The sequence below is a fragment of the Triturus cristatus genome, chromosome 10, assembly GCF_964204655.1.
Source record: "Triturus cristatus chromosome 10, aTriCri1.1, whole genome shotgun sequence".
NCBI lineage: Eukaryota > Metazoa > Chordata > Amphibia > Caudata > Salamandridae > Triturus > Triturus cristatus.
The window spans coordinates 1,059,865,135-1,059,891,660 of NC_140593.1; the positions used below are offsets into that span (position 1 = coordinate 1,059,865,135).

At 46.2% G+C, this 26,526-nt stretch overlaps 1 protein-coding gene across 2 annotated transcripts in view; it reads right to left on the reverse strand.

The window, feature by feature from the left end:
- SDK1 (sidekick cell adhesion molecule 1) overlaps nucleotides 1-26,526 on the reverse strand; it is a 2,285,003-nt gene that overhangs the window by 912,741 nt on the left and 1,345,736 nt on the right. For both annotated transcript variants that reach the window (XM_085629198.1, XM_085629197.1), the window contains one exon: nucleotides 3,842-3,925. In XM_085629198.1, coding sequence (XP_085485324.1) covers nucleotides 3,842-3,925 — 84 coding nt within the window. The remainder of the gene's footprint in view (nucleotides 1-3,841; nucleotides 3,926-26,526) is intronic.

Sequence of the window (26,526 nt, forward strand, 5' to 3'; positions counted from 1 at the left end):
CTCTGGCGCGCCCGACGCTCGCTTGACGGGACCTACGCGTGTCATGGTCAGAGTATGGCATGCGGCTAATGCAGCTATGGGGTGGAAGGACCGTTTGACCCGGGCGTCACCGCTGTATGCGTCTGAGAAGTTGGGCTCTCTCTGGACCTCGAAGGGCTTCGAGAAATGGGACATGATAGGCATCAGTAAAGTGGGGGATCTCTGGTCGAGGGGAGGATTTAAAACATTCGAGATGCTGCAGACGGAGTTTCAGTTGCAGGGCAGTGAATACTTTCGATACCTGCAGATCCGTCATGCACTGGGCTCCGTCTTCCCAGACGTCGCCTCCATCCCGGAGTCTTCCCCCCTGGAGGATAGAGTGCTGGATGGCCACGTCCCAGACAGTACGATCTCACTTATTTATAAAAAACTGATTAATGATCGATCGGGCTTGCTGATTGGCCTTCGCGAGGCTTGGGTTGCCGACGGTCTGGAATTGGACGATGAGGACTGGACCTCCGCGGTGGCCTCTCCGAAGGAGGTGGCTATACCGGCTCGCCTTCGCTTCGTCCAGCTTAAGATACTCCACCGGGTCTACATGACGGGGCCAAAGCTTCAGCGTATGGGCTATACTGAGGATGGATTGTGTAAGCGTGGTTGTGGTGCCGTGGCGACCTTCCTGCATATTTTATGGGAATGCCCGAGGGTGGAGCGATTCTGGCGCGGTGTGCACGAGGTCCTGCGAGTGGTTACGCGTGTTGCGCTGCTGCCGGAAGCGAGGAGATGCCTGTTGAATGTGTGGGAACCAACTGACTACTCGGCTCCGCAAACGTGGTGGGTGACTCTGGGATATATGATTGCTAAGCGTGATATTGCGCAACTGTGGGGATCCCAGAACCCCCCGGCGGTGTCGGCCTGGAAAGAGCACATGGACTGGTGCATGTTTCGAGAAAAGGTGGTGTATGTGGCGAGGGGTAAGCCTGGGACATGGGTGAAAGTGTGGGGCCCCTGGAACGCTTACCGTGGGAGTATTTGCGCGCCACCGTTGCTGCCCGCTGCCTCACCAGCCCCGTCCCCTTAGCTGACTCCTTCCCCTAGCCCCGGGCACAGGGTTCCCCCAGTCCTCGCTCTGTTTCCCTTCCCCTCCTTGGACTCCTCTGATAGTTGGGGTTCCCCATTGGGGAGCACGTGCTGCTACTTTCGACTGTGGGTAGCCTTGTGGGTGTTGTTTTCTTGTTGTTTGTATAAAATGAAACCGTACTGTGGGGTATTATGGCTGTGGCCCATGATGTTTATAACTCCTGCTTATGCTCCTTTGTAACGTCAAGTGTTCTATGAACGTATGCCATATGTTTCTGCTATTCCTAGCGGCCGGCCGGAAGGTTGTGGGCCCATATTTGTATATTCTTGAGATTTGTAATAAACGGTTTAAAAAAAAAAAAAAAAAGAAATTAATAAAGAGGTGAAGGTTATTCCCTTCAAGTCTGGCCAGCTGAATAACAAGGTAGCCTTGTATGTTGATGAGCTGTTGATTTATAAAGCATACATTTCCATGGGGTCAATTAGCAGACTATTCGAGAATTTGGTATTATCTCTGGTTATTTAGTGAATGAGTTAAAGACAGAAAAATGACTTGGAACATAGAGTACGAAGATACCAATATGAAGCACAAGATCAGATATCTGTGAATAACCATTGCTAGGGAAATGACAGATATCCTCAAAAGGAAATGTGGTGCTACCTTCTGATCAGAAACGAAGTCAACATCTGTGCTTAATTCATAAACTAAGTGAGTGCAAAGTCCCAAACTTTTTCTTAGAAGTCCACTCCTGACATTACCAAACACAGAAGTTGACAAATACTATGGTAGCCTCATCTTGATACCAGTTCATGCCTCTTTATTGCTTCATCCGCCCCACACTTCCTACCTTACACTCGCAGGTTTTAATTCATCAATGTTTTCTCCCTTTGTCACTGTTTCCTTACCCTTCTCTTCCTCCCTTTCCCCCCTTTTCTTGTCCTTCTCTCTCGTGCTCTGGATCAAAATCCGATGATCAGAAAGAAGTCCCAGTCCTTAGACTCCCTGTGCCCTCTGCCTGCATCCTCAAGTGCAAGTTATTATTAAAGAAATTTGTTGTAAAGGAATGCATGGTAAAGACTATGCTTGGTAATGGTATTTGTGTTGTTACGGCTGCGTTGTATTGGCATGGGTTACAATGGAATGTGTTGCTCCGTCATCCACCATTAAGCGCAGGCCATGCAGATTACTTTACGCCTGTGTAATGTGCTCCTTCCTGAGAAAAGTTATCACTGCTCGATCATAACTAGCTTCTTTAAAAAAAAGCACATAAAAAATCCAGAATTCCAATTTTTTCAGCAAAGCTCAGTCTCTGCACTTATTTATTTTTTAATTACAGAGTTAACTAACTTTGCTCTCTGAGAATTTCATATAAAAGGTAAGCCATCAACTTTAGGCAGATCTATAAATCATGAAGATTCATTTCCGTAATAAGGGCCATGGAGGATTTTATGGTATTAAAGCACCTTCCAATTAAAAAAGAAATTGCATACCTGGCCTGGCAAGGATGACGTTGAAATACAGTCGAATGTTACTCTAACAAGCATGTCCCAGGAAAGGGAAAGCTTCATCATTTTCAGACCCTCGCTGGTTCCAACTACAGAAATGGAGGTATCGACCGAGTCTCTACGTCCCAAGTTATGGGTCCCAAAGCCACTATTTGACTTTAATTAATTTACTGGCTCAAGTGACTAATCATCTGTAGCCAGCTGCAGACGTTCCCAGGGCGTATTTATTAATGCAGGGTGTAGGAAGCAATGTAGCTGAGGGTGGCGAAACCATCCTTCATTGCATATTACTGGGGTACCTATCAGTGCTTAATTTGTAAAACAATAAGTGCCAGGGCCCTGGCTACCGGAGCTCGCACAACCCGGTGCTGCCGACTGTACCAACACAACTACTAACCATCACACTCCTACAAGTGTGACATTTCAGACTATTCCAGGACCTCAAAGCTATAAGTATGACTTGGCCAGCAGGTATCAGTTATTTTTAATGTATATTGAATTAATAAACAATAGTTATTGTACTCCTCTCTAAATCAGGCAAACAGTGCCACCATGTGGCAGACTGCCATAAGTCCCGGTGTTGACATGTAGGTGCTGGTGCCCAGCAACGGACAACACCAGCAGAAATTAAGCACTCGTACATATGGTGCATGCAATCTAAAGAACTAAAGTCAGAGTTGAAACTGCATCATTTTTTCGAAATAGCCACCAACTATGTAAGCAACTCCTGGTTAGGGTGCAGTTTAAAGTATGGGGCTAACCCCTGTTTGAGTAGAGAGCAGTATTATAAATAGTGTGGCAAAAAAACACAACCTTCACAATTTCCCCCATGTAAATTTCGGCAGAACACAACCACTGAAATTTGCCATGGGAAACTACCTGATTTATTACAGTGCACACAGAAATCTGTGTGGAAAGTACCAATGCTGTATTCAATTCCCTGCAGTTCTTGCGAACGTTTGGAACAGGAGGTATTGACCACTCTCAGTAAATACCTGCCACGGGGGTAATCCTCTCTGCCAGATGCAGTAATATCCCGCCAAGTTCTTGCTCACTCGAAATCAACACTGTGGACTAATTGTATAGAGTGTATCATCTGTTGTGAATAGGCTGAACATATGGCCTACATCGACCTTGGATGGACATCATGCAGCAATAGATGGAAGCAAAGAAAAAAAAGGCTAACGATGAAGGCTTTTAAAAACACCTTAGTGCCCTCTAGTTATATATTTCGAGCTTTGCATTATTTTTCATTAATTTAACTTGTTCTACTCACCCATTGCCTGACACGGAATATCAACAGTCTGTTCCACTTCGGCCACAATCCGTCTCCCTGGCTCAGTAGTGAAATATGGTGGCTCTGCAAACAATGCACATGGAGAGGGAGGAATAGAGGCAAGGTGAAATTATGAGTTGACAAAACAGTGAGCATCATTTATTGCACAATCACCAAACTACAATTTAGACAAAAAGTCAATAATAACTTTTTTTTTCTCATAGTATCTAAAACGTGTTCAACTTTGACTTTTATAGACCTGAATCGTGAGGCTTTCATTTACAATCATCGAGCAACCACCATGGAAAGTTTAAAAAGTTTCTCTTTTAAGTATACCTTAAGGATACCTTTTTAATAGGAAACACTTTTTCATGAAATAAGTTCACCAAAGTGCTGTCAAGAGCCGGCAGAATAGTGCCCTGGGCAGAAAGAGATTTGGCATCCTAACTACTGCTCATGATTACAAGGATGTAGCTGGGAGGCCTTTTGTTTCACAGGTCGGCCACAGCTGATTAGATCACAGCAGAGACAGGACTCTGAACACAGTTTCTTCTATCCTCCCCGCCCAGTTCACCTGAATCACCCACAGCTTAGCTTAATCATGGTGGTAGCAAGTTGGGTTCTTGCTGCGTGGTGGCAGAAGGTAAGAGGGAGATGGGATAGGAAGGAATCACGTTAATGGAGTAAAATAACTAAAAGCAGATTAAGGTGAAGCACAACAGCTAGATGAGAAAGTCAATGTAGTCTGCAGGACCTTAATGCAGACAGGTCAGTGGGTCACTCTAAAAATTGGTGCGCTGGGTGTGGGCCAACCTCGCCCAGACCAGAAGCCAACCCTGGCACTGTATTATGTCACTGATCCAAGGGATGACTATAGCCATATAACCCGCCATAGAGGTCTATATGGCCATTGAAGGCCCACTCCAACATTAAAGGCCTGAGCCGAAGGCTACGGTGAGCTATAAGGCTATTAGAAAATTCCGCCACTAGAGGTTAGAATGTTCTAACAAATAAAACAAAGGCATCAGTGAGCCTGGGGGGATATAAATCCCCCTGGCTCCGTGAGGCTTTTGTTCCCAGCAACAGCTGTGAACGACCAACATTGGAATGTTGGAGCTCCGGGCTTTTACTAGCCATTGGAAGCCTGGAGCACTCCATTGTCTTCAAAGGAGCGTCCAACATTCCAATGTTGAAATATAGGCTTAGAGCCCACCATAGAGGGCTCTACCGGCCATGTCAGGCCTGCTCCAGCATTAAAGGCCTAAGGCGAGGGCCTTTAACAAGGGAGCGGAACTTTAATGCCGGTATAGCCCAGCTACGGAGGACTATAAGGCTATTACAGCATCCCGCCACTAGTCAAGTTAAGTCAGAGGAATTTATTAAGCGCACATATCACCCGGAGGTCTTATGGCACTGGTGTAAACTTCATAGGGACTGGTGGTCAGATGTACGGTCATTATAAATGGTCAAATAGCCAGGTTTTTAATTCCCTGCAGAGCTGTGATGGAAGCTTGTTCCAGAAAGCAGGTGCAAGGAAAGAGAAAGATCTATCGCCATTCCTGGCGGTGCGGATTCTGTAAGGGGTAAGGAGACATTTGGTACTTGACCTAAGCATCCTGCTCGGCTGATACCAGCAGAGTTTTTTGGCGAAGTAGCTTGGCCCATTTCCATACATGTTCTTATGAACCAGACAGAAGATTTTGAAGTGAATTCGCTTCCTAATAGGAAGCCAATGACAGAGTCCTCAGACTGGGTACTGATGGGGCTCTCGATGGGAGGTTTAGTACGAATCTAGCAGCAGTATTTTGCAAGACTTGAAGCTTGGAATAGAGCTCCTCGTTTATGGAGGCCAACAGGGCATTTCCATAGTCGATACAACTTATCATTAGTCCCTGGACAAGTGGTTTCCTAGATTCAATAGGGATCCATTAAAACATTTTGCGTAGATTACGCATAATGCCATAACAGATGCTGATTATGTGATTTGTATGGCTTTTCATTGACAACTGATTGTCAATCATCACTCCAAGGTTCCGCACCTAGGGTTTGGGAGATGGTCAGGGGCCCAAACTCTGGGGTCACCAGTCATTAGACGAAAATTCATGAGCCTTACCAAAAAGAATGACCTCTGTCTTACTTCCATTGATCTGTAGGTGGTTGATATGCATCCAGTTGTCAATGTGGATCATGCAATTTTTTTAACGGATCCTTGTGTCAGTGGGATCGGGGCCTGGGGTAATCAATAGCTGGGTGTCATCAGCGTATGATACCACATCAAAACCGTAGGACCTGATCACTTTGGCCAGGGGTGTCACGTACAGGTTGAAGAGCATGGGACTTAAAATGGAGCCCTGAGGGACTCCTATTTTTACTGGCCGACTGCAGGAGGTCGTGGTGCCCATTTGTACTGTGATGGTTTGGTCAGTTAGGTAATTTCTGAGCCAGTCCAAGGCCACACCCCTAACACCCATCTCCCAGAGCCGTTGTTCTAGAATGCTATGGGAGATGGTGCCGAAGGTGGCTCATGGATCCAACAGGACTAGCATGGCTGACTACCTGTTGTCCAAGGCCAGTCTAATGTTGTCTACAATCTCCACTAGCGAGTTTTCAGTGCTATGGGCAGCCCTGAACCCCGACTGTGAGGATCCAACAGTCCATGACTCTCCAGATGGGTGGTAAGTTGCTTGTTGACCAAGGACTCAAGTACCTTTCCAAAGTAAGGAAGCAGAGAAATTGGACGGTAATTGCTAGGTACCTTGGGGTCACTAGAAGGTTTTTTGGAATTGGCTTAAGCCACACTGCTTTCCATCTAGCAGGGACTGCTGCTTGTGCTAGTGACATATTAAATAAATATGTGAGGTTACTAATGAGCAAGGGGGCAATGGTTGAAAAGAAGCAGGGTGAAACCGGGTCTACTGGAGAACCCGATTTGATCTTTACCAGGGCGGTTGAAACTTCATCTGGGGTGAGTGCCGTGAACTCCTGTAAGAGGGGAAGGGTGGGGTTGAGGTTAGTGTCAGGGTTGTTATTGGGACTTTAAGTGTCATGGTGTGGAAAGGAACTATGAATAGTAATGATCTTTTCTTCAACAAAAGTTGACAGCGTGTCCACACATTCTTGCAAAGATGGGTTACAGGGCTGACCGGGAGAAGGAGTAGTAAATTCCTTTAATATTTTATAAAGCTCCTTATTGGACTTGGCAGCTTTGTTAATCCTGTTAATAAGATACAGTTTTTTGGCATGTCTGATGTTATCTAAGTAGCCTCGATGGATATGTTTATACTTTGGTCAGTCTTCACTAGACTTGGATTTCCTCCATTTACGTTCAGCGTTCCTACTGGAGAGTTTTTTCAATTTTCAATGATTCTGTGAACCAGAGTGATGCCCTAGGCTTAAGCTTGAACCTTGACAGAGGGGCCAAGATGTTCAAGGCCAGTGTGATTGCATCCTCAAAGGCTGTTGCTGCATGATCTATGTTTTCGGTGCAGTATAGAGACGGAGGGCTAAAGTGGGCCAAAAAGGTCGCTGTAGTGACTTTCCGCCAAGGCCTTCTCCATGTGGGTTCACTAGTAGGGCAGTTTTTGGTGGTGGCTATTGGTAGGGAGAATTTCAGCAGGTAATGGTCAGACCAGAGCAGAGGGAGAGGGGACTCAACTCTGACATTGGCTCTGTTGGGGAACAGAAGATCACGGGTGTGACCTGCCGAGTGGGTGGGTCCCGCCACCATTTGACCTAATCCCAATGTGTTCAAATTAGTAATCAGTTGACTTCTGTCAGGGTCTGAAAGCAGTTCCGCATGATAGTTAAAATCCCCGATGACGAGAAATTTGTCAGCTGCTAATACATGTAGGGCATTTGTCTGGAGTAGGTGATTTATAAAATTAATTTTCTGGCAGCGAGGTCTGTACACTTGGGCACCTCTCCAGGTTCCCTTAGATTGTATTTCAATTCTGAAAATGCACAATTCAGACATTTCTGTGGTAAAGGTCTCCAGTGTGGTAACCTCTAGTCCCAGCCCTGGTGACTATTGCAATACCGCCTCCTCTTCTGACGTTCCTATCTAGTCCGGTTAGATGGTATTCTGGAGGGAACGCGATTGCCACATCAGGGGAGGCATGTTCGTGGAGCCAAGTGTTGGTAATGAAATAAATAACTGTTTTTTCTATGTCGAGAAGACTCCATATTTAGAGTGCATATTTTGGAATTGAGCGGGCATTAAAATAAAGGCTGTTTAGTTGTTTAGGCATCTCGGTTTTGTCAGTGTCTGAAACATTATTTAATTGAGGTGCAGGGAGTGAGATTGGCTTATTGGGGTTGGATTCCGTATCTACTTTGGGAGTGGTAATGTACACAGGCGTTACTTAATAAATTAAGCTCTAGGCTTGAGTAGTGTAGTTTTGCCATTATCTACACTGACCAAGGCTGAATTACCTGTAATTTTAAAGGAACGGGCAGGGGTCGTGGCGGCTTGCAGCAGTCAGGCATGGTTGGGCGCAGACAGGACTTGTCCGCGCCCCTTCCTGCCTTAAGTAGGTATGAGGAGAGGAACGCAGAGGTTACAACAGTGGGGATGCAACTTTACTTCCGGTAGACACACCGGAAAGGAAACCAGGAGATCACGTCCCTCCGCTCAAGCAGCACAAGCCGTGGCGGAACGGGGACAACTCACAACTAGCCAAGAAGAATTAGTGAGAGAGAGTGGATAGACGAAATGGCGCAATTAAAACAGTGATGTCTAGCAGCAGTAACAGTGAAGCCAGTAAAACTGGGGAGGGCAAGAATTGCCGGTTGACTAACAATAAGTTAAAAACACAAGTTTAACAGAACAGGCATGAACATGCAGGCAGTCTGTTGAGTTGAAAGTTATAAAAAAAAATGGCTGAGGCCGTGAGTCTGACCTTCAGCGAGGAGTCCGCACTAGAGGGCAGAATGTTCTAATTTGTAAAACAAAGGCCTCATGGAGTCCGAGTGGACTTTAATCCCCTCGGGCTCGGCTTCTACTGGCCATTAAAAGCCTGGAGCACTCCATTGTTTTCAATGGAGCGCCCCACATTCTAATGTTCTAATATTAGATAGATCCCAGCTGCATGCAAACCCACATCAACACTTTCTCTTCAATCATGCTTACTGGAGATAAATACAATTCTATAATGTGAATATATTCAGTTCACTTTTGAAGCCTAACCATACAAGACATTGCAAGTGTTGAGGTCAGAAAATCCTATAATAACAGGAATGAACTATTAATCTTCCTCCTGTGAGTGAGCAGCAGTATTTGTTGCAAGGTTTCTAATCTCGAGTGAGCATGATTGATAAAAAGGCAGTATTTTTGCAGCTGGCCCACCCGCAACTAGAGGGCAAGCAATTGAAACCCATGTGCTAAAAGCCACTAGAATCTGGCCCACATCCACCAGAGCTGTCTTGAGCGAGCCCCTCTTTAAATCCGCAATGATTCAAGCTGCACTTGTTTAAGAAATACCTGACACGGGTAGCCCAATCCACCAGCGTCGAACTGGCTACATGCCCTCACCCCTTTTTCCAACAGAATACTGGTGAGGCTTTTTTTTCAAGACAGTGTTTCCCTCTCAGCCCAAGAAGCACATCAGCTGGCGCTGCCCTCCATGTTAAGACTGAATAAGCCTGTTGATGGCTTTTCTGCAGAATGTTTTGAGTCCAGTGTTTGGAGGGGTTCCTTTTTCCCATTTCAGAGATCTGCAGGTGCAAAGGGTGTATAGCTTACAGCTGAAGGGAAGAATAGCCAGGCCTAAATCATGTTCTTTACTGTCAAAGTCTAAATCCTGCATGCCCCTTAAACTCTTTCTCCTTTAATGGGGCACTTATAGTGATATGCTAATAATTTTATTATCATCCGGCAGACACAAAATCCTTTAATGGCTACATTTAATATATCTTCTTTAATCTAATTCTTTGTTCAGTGTTTCATTTATCTTAGCTGGTTATCAGTGCAAGCAAAAATCACATTGGAATCCATTCAAACTCTGTGTATGGATTTGCTCACCCAAGGCTCAGGCAAAAATTCAGCCTCATTTATAAAAAGTGGGATTTGAGTAAACTATGGAGATCCTAAAACATTTTAATTGCATTTAAACATATTAGTATGATGATAGCCTTTATCTATCTAACATACATTTTAATTGGCCTCGCCCATTAATGTACTAAGCTAAATGAAGTAAGTATGTGATGCTAACATACACGAGATGTTTTAAGGTATAAAATACGTTTCAACTCTTATTGAGATAGAAGACCTTTCTACAGAAGGCATTGGCAGCTCAGATTTGGTCAATTGCAGACCTTTCATCAATGTCTCTCTCATAGGGAAAGAGATCTCCCAGAGAGCGATTTACAAAGACATCTCCGGATGACACGTGATGTTCTGGATGCACTAAGCAGTGCATGGGGTGGATTTGACAGTGACTGCTGCTGGGCATGTTGAGAGGTTGGTTAAGTTTTTTTTAAATAGGATATCTACATTTATCAAGAAGAAATATTGTTGGTTGCCTTCTTCTGATCTTGTGTGCGGCTTGTGGGTTTAACTCTCTCCAGAGATGATTTACCTTCAAACAGGAGATCCAGTGACTTCTTTACCAATCTGTATGCAGATGAGATATAGCTGTAACAGAATGCATGGTTTATTGAAGATACCCAGCTCCAGAGAGGTTCCTGCTGCACTTTGAAGGCAAGGTGGCCCAATCCTATCTCTAAAAGCATCTCACATGACCGTCTTGCCTTGTCACACAGTTATTGATTGTTCCTGTTTAAGTCTTAGTGGGTTCACCTTGTAATCCATGGGATGTTGCCAACTGAGGGATGATCACCCAAATCGCTAGGCGTTATGCTTAGTTCGCAACTCTCACATTAATCATGCAATCAAAAAAAGGGACTTAAATCACTTTTCTGAAAATCTGGCTGGTACGTGAAATCAAATAATTATTTCACCACAAAGATGTCTGGCTTATCATATAGTTAATTTTCCATTCCTACACAAGTAGAAGAGAAGTAGAAGCTCTTTGCACATTGCTATTCTCCAACTCCCCTGTGATACCTGTATGCTTTCATTCAGAGGTGTGTCCTGCCCACTGGTTTGCTCTAGCAGTGTACAAGCTCTGTACAATCTCTTTATCTTTTCTATGCTACAAGGTATGTTTTTGCATCTCTGGAAGCTTACACTGTTTGTATTGAAAATTGATCGTTTTGTCCACAGATCTTCCAGTTTTATACCGATTTTGCCTGTGACCACTCCTGGCATCCATCCCCATCCAATACAAATGTGCACGGCTTTTGGCCATGAGCTGTGGACTTCCATATCTCACCTAACCTGTGGCCTGTGAAGGCCTGGCCTGCGGCTAACATAAAGCAAGAGGGGAACATTTCCATTTGATAATAACTTTGGTTCAGTTGGACGAATCTGCTTGGACTTTGGAAGAAAGTCCGTTAAACCCAGTCTGTTGTATTATGTTTTGTGCAAATTTGTCCAATGGCGCAAAATATATCAGTGAATTAAAAATGCATTTGTCTCTCACCACCTTTAGCCCCTATTGACGGATCTGGACGGCTAAAATCTTTTATACCACCCCTTTGCTTTGGCAACCCGCTACGTATCTCGACATACCAAGAATAAATCATAAACATGCTAAGATCCTTCCAAATTAGTGCAAATTAGTGAAACATCACTTATTGGAAAAGCAAAAGATATTTTGCAAAGTTAACTATAAGTGTAACACTTTTCTGCCGGCCGAACAGCATTTAGTAACACAAGTATCTCATGATCTACTGAGAGTTGCAACAAACTGCACAAATTGTCTATTCAGAATAAAGGTCTACGGGACAAACCACAATAAATTAGAGGCTTGAGAAGATTTATTCAGATTTACAGAATTAAATGTTTATTTATACAGAAGCTCAAAGTAGCATGTAAGCATTCAACCTGCTACCATCATTTGTTTTATGGCAGGAGCGTTTTGTATGCCGCTTCACCGGAGCTTGAGAGAATTATAAATCTTATTATCTGAGGGGGGTGATAGAAGGTTAGTGGTAATCGACGCCCAATTAAATAGAAAATCGCTGTAAGCCGTTGTTGGGTGGGAAGTCCATAAGGTAGCATCAATTACTTTGCAACAACAAGGAGATATTGGTTTAGCAATATTATAATTGTTCACAGGTGAAGTATTACTCACTGTAATCATAAATTCCACTGTGAACTGGTCTCAAAACCAGTAAAAATGGGTAAAAGCGAGAACATGTAGGCAATATTCTTGTACAATTAGTGTATATAGAAAGAGCCCTCTTTGCACTTTTTCTAATTGAGAAGTGGACATTTCACGACCGATTCATAAAGTCATTTACTTCACCAACTCACAAATGCCTTTGTGAATTGCCTGCCTATTTCTGTGGCAATACTGTTGCACTTCTGATCAGCAATTTTGCAGCAGTTGTCAGCATAAATTCCTAAGGTGCCTAAAATGAAAAATGCTTTGTAATTGCCCTTCCCTTAACTTAATCCCCCTGACAACATCAGCACCAAGCTTGGCCTACCCCAACTTTCTGAATATGCTAACTACAATGACAAAAAAGTATTTTCAATGATAGGTGGAATTTACCAATAACAGTAAAGTCACTATAATAGGCTGTATTTTTTGGTGTGTGTGGGGGATGTGTGGATAACGTTCCTGGTCTCACATAAAAATTCTATATATTCCTACTCCAACTATTCTCTACCAATGGGTTCATTCCAAATTTACTTAAAAGTATAATTCTTTGATGCTGTAACGAACACTAAGGAGACAGGATGGCAGCCTTTTAGTAATTTTAAACATGTACCTCTGGTAGGGACATTCATGATTATAATCAACCGTCACTGTTGCTGTTTTTATTTCTCAATTTTAATCACATGCGATTGTTTTATTACGACGGCTTACATGGTTGTTTTTTAACACACTGAACAAAGTATTTTTAATTGAATTTAATTGAAGGTTCATGCCAAATTAATAATACTCGCAATAACAGAATATTAGTTTGGGTTTTTATAAGCCCTTTATTCACATTTTTCTAAAACAGCTTTTAGATATAGATACTAGGATTTCCTCTATCTTTAGCCATGCATCTCCCAGAAGCTACTACATAACATATTCATTTAAGAGCACACGGCCTCTTTTAAATTTATAACAACTGTAGCTAATAAAACCATCATTTGGAACTGCCTTGGTTTATCTTTGCAGTAACATTATTATTAGGATGTCACGCTGGAGCCGGGTGACATTCAGTGCAGTGAGAGGCTGCTGCCCTCAGGGCCCATCTCCATAATGCCCTATTTACTAAACACTCATATTTCACCAATTATAATAAACGCTGCATTAAATTTATGGCGCGGTCCTACCTCTTTAGAATATCTTATTACTAGTGCATTGAATTCAAAACCATAAAACAGCTTCCTGGGAATGGATCTGTCAGCGTGTTATCATCACCCTGTCATTCTGCGCCCAAGCAAGCATAGAAGCAGAAAGGTTGGTGGGAGAGGCCAGGTTTACAGCGGGTAAGAGAAAAAAATAGAACTAGGCAGCAAGAAAACAAGAGCATGCTCAAGGGAGACAAGCAGGAGAACCACCATCAATACCCGAGAAATAAATTAAAAAGGAGAAAAATAAACTAGACCCAGTGGCGGCTCCTCCGTCCTTGCCCCCTGCTGAAAACCAGCAGAGACAAGGACAAATAAAGTGAGAATAAAGTGTTTTTATTATCATTTTATTTTGCGTCCTACCAGCCGTGTCGAGGGAGGGGCGGGGACAGCCACAGTGACGCTGCCGCACCAGGGAGGAGGGGACAGTGGTGGGCACTGCTAAATGCGCATGACGGTTTGGCGTCATGCGCACTAGGCCTTTCTCCACCTAGCTGTGTTGTACGGCTGGGTGGAGAAACCAACACAGGCTCCCACTTTGGGTCTGAGCGCCCAACCGAGGCGCTCAGTACAATCCCAGCACTGCTCACATGCTGGGAATGTGCAGTTTTATTTATTTTTTATGTGTCTTTTTTTGTTTCCCCCCCCCTCCCTTCTCCCCACCACTTCACAGTACCAGTGACCGCTCCTGACTAGACCATATACTTTACAAATCTATGACATCAGAAATGACAAAGATGTACCTAAATGAAGAATTTTAATATAGCTCAAATGAACTTCAACATGATGAACACCGTTATTTCACACATTTTAAATATAATTTTTTTAAGAAGGTAGAGGGTTGTTTTTAGGCCCATGTGTTTTTTTCTGTTACACTGGCGTAATTTGTGCATATTCACATTACAACAAATTGTGGGAAATGTCAGAAATCATGTTAGCGCAACAATCTGCACTCTTGTTTTTTGCTGGTTTGATCAAACAATGTCAAGCATGAGACATGTTCGAGCAGAAGTTGTGTCACAAGAAGCATTTTCTCCTCAAACCAATCAAATCACCTTGCCAGAATCCTGAGTGACTTTGCAAGACGAGAAGTTCCCTTGAAATCAATTTTCACAAAAGATACCCCAAAGTTTATTGCACGAAATTCTCGCATATTTATGAGCCATTTTTTTCTACATTCCCCATAATTTTGTGAGAAAATAATCACACACCATTGGACTTGCTTTCCCTCCCCTACTGTAGAGACCTATCATACAGTCTCTACTATTACCTGATTCTTTTTCTTTTTTCCGTTTACTTTTAATATTTACGGGGTATTACATTTTTATTTATTACTTTTACATTATTTTTACTTTTTTGCATCAGTAGTTTCATAGGCGAAATACCAATTGACAGTTTTGCAGTTTTGTTACAGAACAAAAAGTTCAAAAATGCAAATCTGTTATTGAATTTGATATTTCCATTTTCAGTATTTTATTTCCTATATTATGACTCTGTGCCTTCCTTATCCGCCTACAAAATGGGTAAAGTTGGGTGCTCCTAAGCAGAATGTTCTTACATTTTCAACTCAACAGATGGGACTGCAAAACAGATGGAAACTTTGCAGTCGGCGAGCCGAAGTCTCAGATATATATAAGCGAAGAAAAAACAAACAAACAGGTGGGAGGGGGGGGCAGCATGCACCATCTGAGGAAGGAAGAAAGGAAGGGAGAAAAGTGGTCATCTGATCGGGAGAGCAAAGGATGAAGGGATTGATAAAGACACTTATAGAGCAAGCACAGTGAACTGAACCACGCGTGGTAGCCAGAGCCAGGAAAGATGTATTTGAGAAATATCTAAGTGTTGAGCCTTTAACACATGGGCGGGTTCTGAAAGATCTCTTAAAGTTGCAATAAATATGGATAACATGTGCAACACTTAAATCTTATTATCAAGAACGAATATCCCCTAAGGTTTTGTATTTTAAAGTCATTTGTAAGTAACTGGTTAATGTAAGGAGTAATAACAATTTTGTATAATTAAGTCACTCCCAGGAATTGAAACTTTAGAACCGTTTTTTACCCGGTTCACTAAAAGAATAGAATATTTTGGAAACTATTCGACTCTTTCCACTCAAACAAAATGAAGACAGGCAGCCATGCAGAAGACAAAGGTAATAGACGCACCTCTCCTACTCTACATCTTTGTCAATGATCCATGCAAATGATTTCTTTTTGTCCCTTTCAAGAAGATTTGTGGCTAACATTAGGAGTCAATTAAACTACAAGCAAGTCAGGTAGACTTCAGTAAGGATACAGGGATGTCATCCAAAGATGCGATTACTGAGTGAAGTATCTTGAATGAGTGAGGAATAGCCTAGGTTGATGGAGCTTGTCTGGCAGTAAGTAGAGCTGAATTTGTAAAAGAATAAGTGCAGGGGAAAACATTTTACTCAGAAGCCCACAGTTGGCATTATCGAAGGTTGATAGCGCCTAATTTGAAGACCGTATAGTCGTGATTCCGCCTCTTGCCTATTTAATCCACTACCAGATGTCCCTGCCTCTTTTCCTCACTCTTGCAGGTTTTTTCAGCCCTGCTTTCTGCCTGTGACAGTTTTCTCTTCCTTTTCTTTTCCTATTTTATTTTTCTCTCTCTTGATCTAAGTCTGTTGAGGGCAAATAAGTGTTGATGCCCAAAAATGAGTGCCTGTGGGTACAACCTGCAAAAACGGATCCAATTATGCACTGGCAGTGAGTTTAAGAACAAGCATTTGCAATGCAATAGGTCTCGCATTTACGCAAGTTTGAGCTATTGACATTGTAAATGACAATGCCTTTTATTTATGTTTTGGTTTTTAAAACATAAATAAAAGGCGGTGTCATTTACAATGCCAATAGCATAAACGTGCGCAAATGCGAGACGTATTGCATTGCAAATGATTGTTTCTTGTCCAACCTCCACATGTCAGGCAAAGCTACGTCTGGAATTCTGCTTGACCAAACAGCAATTTTTGCAAGAATCATGTGTTATCGGCTTTCGGCATGAATGCAAGATTGCAAAACGTGGCTCACTAAATTATTGTTATGTCTCCAGCTTGAGAAAAGCAGATCGAAAACGAGATTCCGCCCACTCTGTCAAGCTTCACCGAGTGCTAAACAATTTAAACGTGCAATCGCTAAAACACGTCTGCATATTACTATCTCTCCAAAAACACAATGCAGGCTTACCTGGCAGAAAGCTCTTCAATGACATCTAAAAAAAAACGTTATGCAAGACTTTGTTCGATTTGACACTGGAGAGATATGTCAATATTGGAAATATCAAAGATCATCAGCTGCCTGAAGGCTGCGTGCTCTATAGAAGGAATCTTTGGCTCACATTCGATGCTGTTGTTATTGTCTTCATGCAGAAAGAACAGGACTATTGCTCCCAGCCTTTCGCCGGCTGCTGATCAGAACATGTGCTGCTGCTGTAAAAGCTTGCTTTAACACAGCAGACATGGCACTGGCTTATGGCCTGGCAAAATGTACAAATATAGCGTAGAGTAAACTGAACACATACATTCAGCAACCAAAGGTTCTTATTTAACTGTCCTAAACTGTCCGACACGTTCGCCTACGTGTCTCAGTGTTACAGCATGAAACTAACTAATGAGTTTTGACTGTCAGTTTTGCATTTGATTTGAACTGTGTAATGTCATAGATATTCTAATGGTTGCAAATGTGCAGAGAAAGTCCAATGCAACCTTTTTTTTTTTTTACGGCTGTTCAAAAAGATTCACATATCAAGGAAGTGTTCCCTCATTTGCAGCAGTGTGTGGGCCAATTCAATTGAGGCAAGGCTTTAGATTTTGCACCCATAGCATATTACTAATGCTGGCTTTGGAGCACAGAGACTCTTAGGAGCAGCCCACCAAATATCACTCACTGGGTGCTGCACTGACCTCCCTGAACTCTCCTTCGAGGGGATCTCTGCTCCCTCCAAACGTAGGACAATCCATCAGCAGCAGTTTAAAACTGCCTCTTCTTCTTACGCTGCTGCACCCTCTCCTGTGCAAGAGGGAATTTGTAGAGTTCGTATTTGCTCTGGAGAGACCGAACTGTTTTTGTAACTAGGTACAGCAATCTGGCTGTGAGAGGGGTCACAATCCTCTCACGGGGACCACACGTCTGTTTAAGAAATAGGGCACACAACTATTTAATTCAAAACGCCCATGCATACTTCTTCTGACTTTTCGGACCCAGGTACTAAATGCCAAGCCAGCTTTCCACGACTGGTGAGAGAGAGAGAAAGCGAGAGAGAGATGCAGATTCTGTGTGTTGCCTGCTGTTACAGGCAATCTTACTTCAGGCGAGCTATTTCACTCACTTGAGAAGACAATTCTAGGACTGCTTTGGACACTGTGTTACAATTGTCCTTCGTGATCCTCAGGAGATTAGCAACAGCCTCACAGTAGTAGGCCCTGCTAAAGTGATGTGGAACCACAATTCAATTTAGACACCACATTACTATCAATGAAAAATGGCGTGTTGTTGCTTGTTGGGAGTCTCACATTCAAGCCCCGCAAGGGGGTGGAGAATACGTTAGTTTTAGTGAACCTGCAGTAGCATCTACTGTACGATTTAAGTTTAACTTTCTTTAGGTTTTAAAGTGTTGATGCAATTTGTGACTGTATTTTAATGGTGTTCGGAGATGCACAGCTGCTAAGATGATCCACGTCATGTGTGGCATCCTCAACTTGTCCTGCGTTTGTAGACAACATTACGTTTATTTCTGTGACAAGCAGTTTCACCAGTAGACGGTGTGCGACAAATAGACATGATGACAAAATCACAAATAGAAAGATATGCGAGTTTATAGATTATTCAAGAAAAAGGGTGCAGTTTGCGTTCTCATACAATCATCGGAACAATGCCATGTTGTCCTTAAGTGGTATGAGACAGTCTGATTCAAGAAAGGTTTTAATGACGGCGTAATGGCCAGAGCTGCCGACTTTGGGAAAACAGGCTCGAGCATCAGCGTTGGCTCAACATAGTGTGATTCTGGGCAAATCACTAAATCTCCCCGTGCTGCCTACCAAAAATGAATGTGTCCTTGTGTAACGTAACGGGTGCTCATGTAAAGCACTATAAATCGTGCTATATAAAACTGCACAAAATACACATGAAAAAGCACGCGAGTCGTGTACCCCAAAGTCCCAGTCAAAGGAATTTAGAGAAGAGAGAAAGAGCGGCTTGTGTGACACGGGGACAGAAGGTCAGCGCTGCTGGTTCTCTCCTTCCCTGTCGTCTGATAAGGTTTTCAGAAGCGGTGTCCTTGCAATGGCGGCAGCATGGATTGTCCGGAGCGTAGGCCATTCTGATTCTGCAAGCCTTGGAGCCATCTTCGGATTGCAAGGTGTGCGAGATAGTGGGCAGCAGCGCGGGAAGAGGGACAGCGCTGTGGTGACGCGGCTGTGTTTGGAGGTTTCAGCACCGTGTCCGCGAACACTCTATGAACGGGTGCTCATGTAAAGCGCTATAATTTGTGTTATATAAAACTGCACAAACTACAAATAAAAAAGCACGCGAGTCGTGTACCTCAAAGCCCCAGGCAAAGGAATGTCTTCACCCTTCAACCAGTGCGCCTCCTTCAAGCGTTCATTCAGCAGGAACATTTATTGCAAGCGGAAAAGGGAGGTAAAAGCGGGTCTGAGTTTATTTTTTGCATCGCGCTTTCAGTTTGAGTGAAAGCGCGATGCAAAAAATAAACACGCGCCGCCATTAACAAAGCCCCTGTCCCGGCTGCACACGTCGTGCAGCCTTTGTAAGCAGAACAAGCACGTAAGTGGGGCTCGCGCGTGCCACAGCGAGACATCTGTTTTGCATTATCGGGCACGATAATGCAAAACAGATGTCGGGCCTGCGGGTAACCGACACCAATAGGCCGTGGGCGGAGCAATGCGCCCGCCTTTGACCAATTGCGTGCTGTCTTTGTTAAAAAGACGCATGCAAAGGCCAATAGCGTGGGGCAAAAGGAAAAGCACACGCACGATTCCTAGGTTAGTTTTTAAACCCCCAACAAGAAGTCTCTCGCTGCGCGAGCAGTGCTGAGCACTGCAATGCTAGGCGCAAGACCTAAAAAGGAGATTTCATCACTGGCCTGAGTGCAAAACAAGTTTATTGAAGGAGTCACAAAAAACAATTCATGCACTCATGTGGACTGTTGCAGAAATATACAGTGACAGGGTGGAGAGAATTTCAGCCCACATCCCCCCTGACATGCAGGTAACCCTGTTATCACCCCCTATATTCACTGGGGACTCTACTATTATATATGATCATTAGCACAATATGCACATTTTTGTAACCGTCTACAACCAGATTATCATCAAATTCAGCAAAACACTTGCATCCAGATGCAAATTTGAAACATTTCCCACTTAATCCCATTAAAAAAAGTTGTCCTAACTGGGAGGGTGAAAAGCCTCTTTCAATGCCTTTTACTACAGCCTCAGTCAAATGATTGAGGGGAAGCTTGATGGAGCTGTGAAAATGTTTGAAAGAATTTGATGTATGGATCAAGTCTAATTCTTGTAATAAACTCTGGAGCTATCATTAAAGGGGTTTTCTCCCAATGATATTGTCACACATAGCTTCTACCTCACCTTCACTATGATGAAAGAGTCCTAATCATAGAGACAGACAGCCACCAACCAAGGTGTCCGGCAGGGCACAGTGATGATATTCTGGCTAATCTGATCTCTACAAAAAAATGAGGGAACATTAAATTCTTAATGGCCCAGTCAATACTGCCAACAATAGTTTTCTAATGAGCTCGTCGTCTTGTTCTTTAGGAATATGATAAAAGTTAAACTAGGTCTAGGTCTGAAAGCAGTCTATTATAGCCTTCGAGCCCACCGTAGCTGGCTTTAACGGCCATTAAAGGCCTGAACCGAAAGTGAGTGCCTTCAACAAGGAAGCGGCCCTTTAATGGCTAGTAGAGCCTACTACGTAGGGATCTAAGACTATTAGAACATTCCGCCCCTAGAGGGCAGAATGTTCTACTTTGTAAACCAAAGGCCTCACAGAGGGGATTGAAATCTCCTTGGGCTCCTTGAGACCTTTGTTCACAGCAACAGCTGTGAAGCACAAGTTACTACTTGTGTAACAATATATCTGTAAGAGACATTAGTTAGTGATAGATTCCTTACCTTAGAATAATCCCCAGGCGTCAGACTGGATCCGGAAAGTTTTTTCGTTAGCAGTACCCCTGTGCATCAGTAGGTGGTGTCGTGCCGCTCCGCGTCCGTCGCTGGCGTCGTATGCCCGAGAGGACGTCACGGAGACTACTTAGGCCTCACCCATGCGCGCTGACGTCAGTTCTGTACACGACTTTCCGCGCCAGGAACGCAGAGCCATGCAAGTAACTGACCACTGGTGCCATGAAACTAGGGCCCTGAAAGGGTATGACCTTAACCCTAGAAATCTGTTCACAGAACGGGGAGGATATATCGTTACACAAGTCGTAACTTTTTTATCTGAAAGAGACATGTTAGTGATACATTCCTTACCTTAGAATAGATACCCCAGCAATACCAACCCAGGTGGAGGGTCTGCGAACAAAGATCACACCAGAGAGTCACGAGAACAGAACGGCCAAAGAAGCCGTCTCTCCGGACTTGACTGTCAAGGCAGTAATGCTTGGTGAACGTGTGCAGCGAGGCCCACGTAGCTGCCTGACAAATGTCCTGCAAGGGAACACCGCGTCCCAAGCAAGTAGTGGCTGCCGTCGCCCTGCTAGAATGGGCACGCAGACCCACTGAGGGCTCCTTCTAAGCCAACGAGTAACATGCTTTGATGCACAGAACGACCCACCGAGAGATGGTTTGTTTGTGCACGCCCCGACCTTTTTTGGCGCCCACGTAGCCAACAAACAGCTGGTCATCCACCCAGAACTGTTGTGCACGCTTCAGATAGAATGAGAGCGCCTGTTTTGAGTCCAAACAGTGGAGCCTCTCTTCCTCTTTGGAAGGATGCGGAGGCGGAAAGAAGGTAGGCAAAGTGATGGTCTGCCCGATGTGGAAGGGTGTGACAACCTTTGGCAAGAAAGAAGGACGGGTCCTTAAAACCACCTTGTCCGGATGAACAGAAAGGAAAGGAGGTTTGGAAGAAGGAGCCTGGAGCTCACTCACTCTTCTGGCAGAGGTGATAGCTACCAGGAAAGCCGTCTTGAGAGTGAGAAGACGCCAAGGACAGGTATGAAGGGGCTCGAAGGGAGCGCACATCAGATATGTCAAGACATGGTTCAAGTACCACTGAGGCATTAGGAACGGCAGGGGAGGAAACGTGTGCGTAATGCCTTTTAGGAAAGGGTTAACAACCGGGGACGTAAAAAGAGAAGTCTGATCTGGAAGCTGTAAAAAGGCGGAAATGGCCGAAAGATAACCTTTGATAGTGCCCAGAGTAGAGCCCTGCTGGGCCAAAGAAAGAAGGAACAGAAGGACCTCGGAAAGAGGGGCAGAAAGGGGATCCACAGCCTTATCTGTGCACCACGCCACAAACTTGGTCCACCAGCAGGCGTACACCGTCTTAGTGGACGGACGCCTGGCTGCCAGAATAACATCACAGACTTCGGGAGGAAGATCTAAAGCTGTCAACTGTCGCCGCTCAATCTCCACGCATGGAGGTGGAGGCTGGACAGGTTCGGGTGGAGGACTGTCCCCTGCTGCTGCGACAGAACATCCACCCGAATAGGCAGACGGATCGGGGGATCGATTGCCATGCTGAGTAGCTCGGGATACCAGTATCTTCGTGCCCAATCCGGAGCCACAAGGATGACTTGGGCCCGGTCGCGCCGAATCTTCTTCAGCACTTTGGGCAGAAGTGGTATAGGGGAAAAGGCGTACAACAGACCGCAACTCCACTCGCGACAAAAAGCGCCGCCGAGCGAGTGCCGCCTTGGAAATTCCAACGCGCAGAACTGATGACATTGTGCGCTCTCTTCGGTGGCGAATAGATCTAACCAAGGCTCTCCCCACTGCAGAAAGAGACCTTGCGCCACGTCCGAGTGCAGACGCCATTCGTGATCCATCAAGCACTGGCGGCTGAGTTCTTCCGCCCTGGCGTTCAGAGAACCTGCCAGGTGTTGAACCACCAAGGTAATGCCTTGATGTTCCAGCCATGTCCAGAGGCGCAGGGCCTCCTGATATAGGGTGCACGACCCCACCTCGCCATGTTTGTTGCAATACCACATGGCGGTGGTGTTGTCTGTGAACACCTGCACCACACTTCCCCGGACAGAGGGAAGGAATGCCTTCAGTGCCAGTTGGATCGCCCGCAGCTCCAAAAGGTTGATATGGAGCCGGGACTCCGCCGGAGACCAGAATCCTCTGATATCCGCCTCTCCCAAGTGGCCTCCCCATCCCAGGAGGGACGCATCCGTCACCACTGTGTGCTCCGGTTGGGGAAAGGAGAGGGATCTGCCATCGACCCAATCGCGATTCGTAAGCCACCATTGCAATTGTCGTGCAGTGCCCTCCGAGATCTGGACATGATCGGACAGGTTGCCCTGATGCTGCGCCCACTGGAACTTCAGGTCCCACTGCAGAGCCCGCATATGTCATCTGGCATGGCGCACCAGCAAGATGCAGGAGGCCATCAGGCCCAGGAGCCGGAGCCGGAGGGTCATCCTGACTGAAACCCGGTATAGAGGCTGAAAGATCGGAATCATACCCTGAATATCCCGGACTCGCTGCCCGGGAGGATAAACCCGAATCCAGAACGCTGCTATGAAGGGGAGCTTCTGAGAGGGACTCAGATGCGACTTCGGCACATTGATGGAGAACCACAGCAAATGCAGGAGATCGGCCGTAGTCTGAAGGTGGGAGACGACTGCCTGGGGTGAGCCCGCCTTCAACAACCAGTCGTCGAGGTAGGGGAAGACTGACACCCCTAACCTGCGCAGATGAGCTGCGACCACCGCCATCACTTTCGTGAACACCCGAGGGGCGCCGGTAAGGCCAAAGGGGAGCACGGCAAATTGAAAATGCTTGTGGCCTACCGTGAACCGCAGGTAACGCCGGTGGGCCGGCAGGACGGGGATGTGAAAATATGCGTCTTGCAAGTCCAACGCTACCATCCAGTCTCCAGGGTCGAGTGCAGCCAAGGCCTGAGCCAAAGTCAGCATTTTGAACTTCTCCTTCCGGAGGAAGCGGTTGACGTTCTGGAGGTCCAAGATGGGACGCAGACTCCCTTTGTCCTTCTTGGGGACCAGAAAGTAGTGGGAATAACAACCACTCCCTACTTCCGGCCCTGGAGCGCACTCAATGGCCCCCTTGGCCAAGAGGGTCGCAACTTCCTGCTGGAGAGTCACCAAGTTTTCCCCCGACATGCGGTGGTACTGAGGTGGCATGGCTTGAGGGGTGGACTGAAAGGGAAGGGAGTAAGCCCTTGCGGATGATCTGCAGCACCCACGTGTCCGATGTGACAGCGCTCCAGTGGGGGAGGCGATGGCGGATCCTGCCACCCACTGGGGTGCTCCACAAAGCTCGGATTAGGAAGGTTTGGAGGCAGAAGCAGCGGGCGCGGAGGTTGACAGACCCCCACGCTGTTTGCCAGATCCGCCCCTGCGGAAGCCGTAGCTGCGCTGCGGTTGGTTTTGCTCAGACTTGCTAAAGGAATGTGCCTGGGTGCCTCTGCCGTTGCCATGAAAGGAACAAAAACCAGGAGCGGCTGGGCTTTTCGTTAAAAGACCTAAGGATTAGGCCGTAGCCCTCGAGTCCTTAAAACGCTTGGTCTCATCGCCAAACAGACGGGTGCCATCAAAGGGCATGTCCATGAGTGAGCTTTGTACATCTGGCGAGAAACCGGTAGACCTCAACCAGGCATGGCGACGAGGCGCCACAGTCGTAGAAATGGCTCTATCTAGGGAGTCCGCGGTGTCCAAACCACACCGAATGGAAAACCGAGCCGCATCCTTACCCTAGGCAACAGCTTGAGACAGCACAGCCTGGGCCTCCTCAGGACACAGAGGCAACACCTGTGCAACGGCATCCCACACCGCGTGGGAATAGCGGCCCAAGAGGCAGGCGGTGTTCACTGACGTCAGCCCTAAACTGGTCGAAGAGAACAACCGTTTGCCGAACTGCTCCAGCTTCTTAGAGTCCTTATACGGCAGAGCCGTGGGAAAGGCACTCTGGGACGTCGAAGCTTGGATGACCAAACTCTCGGGCGTAGGATGAGTGGTCAGAAAGGCAGGGTCACCCGGCACCGGGCGATGACGCCTGGCGACATTCTTATCGACCGGGCCCCTGTAGCTGCCCGCGACCAAGTACCCAGCAAGACGTCAGTGAGGGCGTCGTTCAATGGCAGCAGGGGCTCCGACGAAGTGGACGCCGTCTGGGTCACCTCGGTGAGGAGATTAGTTTTCAGGGCCACAGTAGGTAGAGCAAGGTGGAGGTCCTCAGCGGACCGACGAAGCACCATCGTGTAAGAGGCGCCCTCCTCCATGGTAGGTGGAAGAGAGGCAAACCCCGGGTCAGAGGAGAGATCGAGGCTGCCGGCCTCCTCTAACTCGTCCACCCAGTCCTGCTCGGAGTCACACTGGCCAGCAAGAGGGTCCTTGGACCCCTCCCAGTCATCCTCCACCCCCGCCACATGCGGGACAGGCTGTAGCGGTAGGGCAGGGACCGAGGAAGAAACAAACGGTGCCGGGAACAAACGGTGCCGGACGTGGCCGAACCGGCGCCGTGTCTCAGTGCGGATCCCAGGTAGGGACAAAAGTGTCCGAGAACCAGGGTAGGGGGTGGGACAAATGGTACCCACTGCGGCACCGGAGGCGGAGCTGAGGCCTGAGCCAGCGGCGCCGGAGCCGCCGGCACGACAGGATCCTGACACGGGACCGCGGGGCCCGAGGGCACGCCAGCGGGAGACCGAGGCCTAAACAGGCGGTCCAAGGTGGCAAGAAATTTTTGCACCTGAGTGGGAGTCGCCGACAGCCCCGGTAAGGCGGGTAGGCCACGGGACTCCCAGCCTCCGAAGGAGCCAGAAGGGCAGAACCCCGGTCACCCTCGTCCGCATCCGGAGATCGACGGGGGACGTCGGACAGCGACAACGCTTCTTCGACTTCTTTTTGTGTCGTCTCTTACCCGAATCCGAGGGTGAAGACTTGGAGCCCGAGGAGCGGTGATGGTGGCCCCGTAAGCGTTCCCTGGAGCGGCCCCTGGATCGCAAACGGCGTGGGGAGGAGTGCCAGACCTCAAACAGCTTCCGGCGCCACTCCCGCAAGGCCTTCAGGGCCATGGCCAAACAGTCCATGAAGGCCCGGGAGTTGTGGTCGCTCTCCAGGCAGTAGATACAGATGTCGTGGGGGTCCGCCACCGACATATTGCGATGGCAAGCCCCACAAGACTTAAAACCAAGCATCCCTACGTGCACCAGAGTAGCATAGCAACTGACAAGAGATAAAAAGTCTCAAAAAGATAGTCAAAAAGTGACTGAGGTACGTGCTCTAACCGGATCTGCGCTTACTGGCGCGGAAAAAGGAAGAAGTGACATCAGCGCGCATGGGTGGTGTCTAAGTAGTCTCCGTGACGTCATCTCGGTCCAGCGACGGACGCGGAGCCGCACGACGCCACCTACTGACGCACAGGGGTACTGCTAGCGAATAAACTTGCCGGATCCAGTCTGACGCCTGGGGGTTATTCTAAAGTATGGAATCTATCACTAACGTGTCTCCTTCAGATCAAACATTACAATGTTGGCTCTCCGGGCTTCTACAAGCTATTCAGCTGGGAGCACTCCATTGTTTTCAGTGGAGCTCCCAACATTCTAATGTTCTAATTAAGGATTGGTGAAAGGCCTTACAATTCAAGCACGTCACAGTTTTGCAGCCGTTTGACTGTTATTCATCATGACCTCGTGCTACATCATAGATTCCAGGAATGTATTCACATTGGTAGCGGTGCTATATCAAGTAGAAAGTAATAAATTATATTTTATTTATTTTATGAATGCAACAATAACATAAATCAGATTTAACATTCTGGAACAGGAGTACAATCAAGACGCTCGGGTACACCAGGGTATATCACGTAGCATTTCAGAAGAATGTAGTACATTTTCCATACCAGGAACAAGAGACATACTTTTCAGGTTGATCTGAGTTCCAGGACGCTTTCAGAATCCAACGGAATGGGCTTGTGGGCCCCTTCACTGGGATTCAAACCACATGGTCCAAAAATCATTTGTTCGTTCATTATTAATACTTGAAGAGGCGTTGGGCAGAAGAGAGCTCCCACTAGGTTCATCTGTAG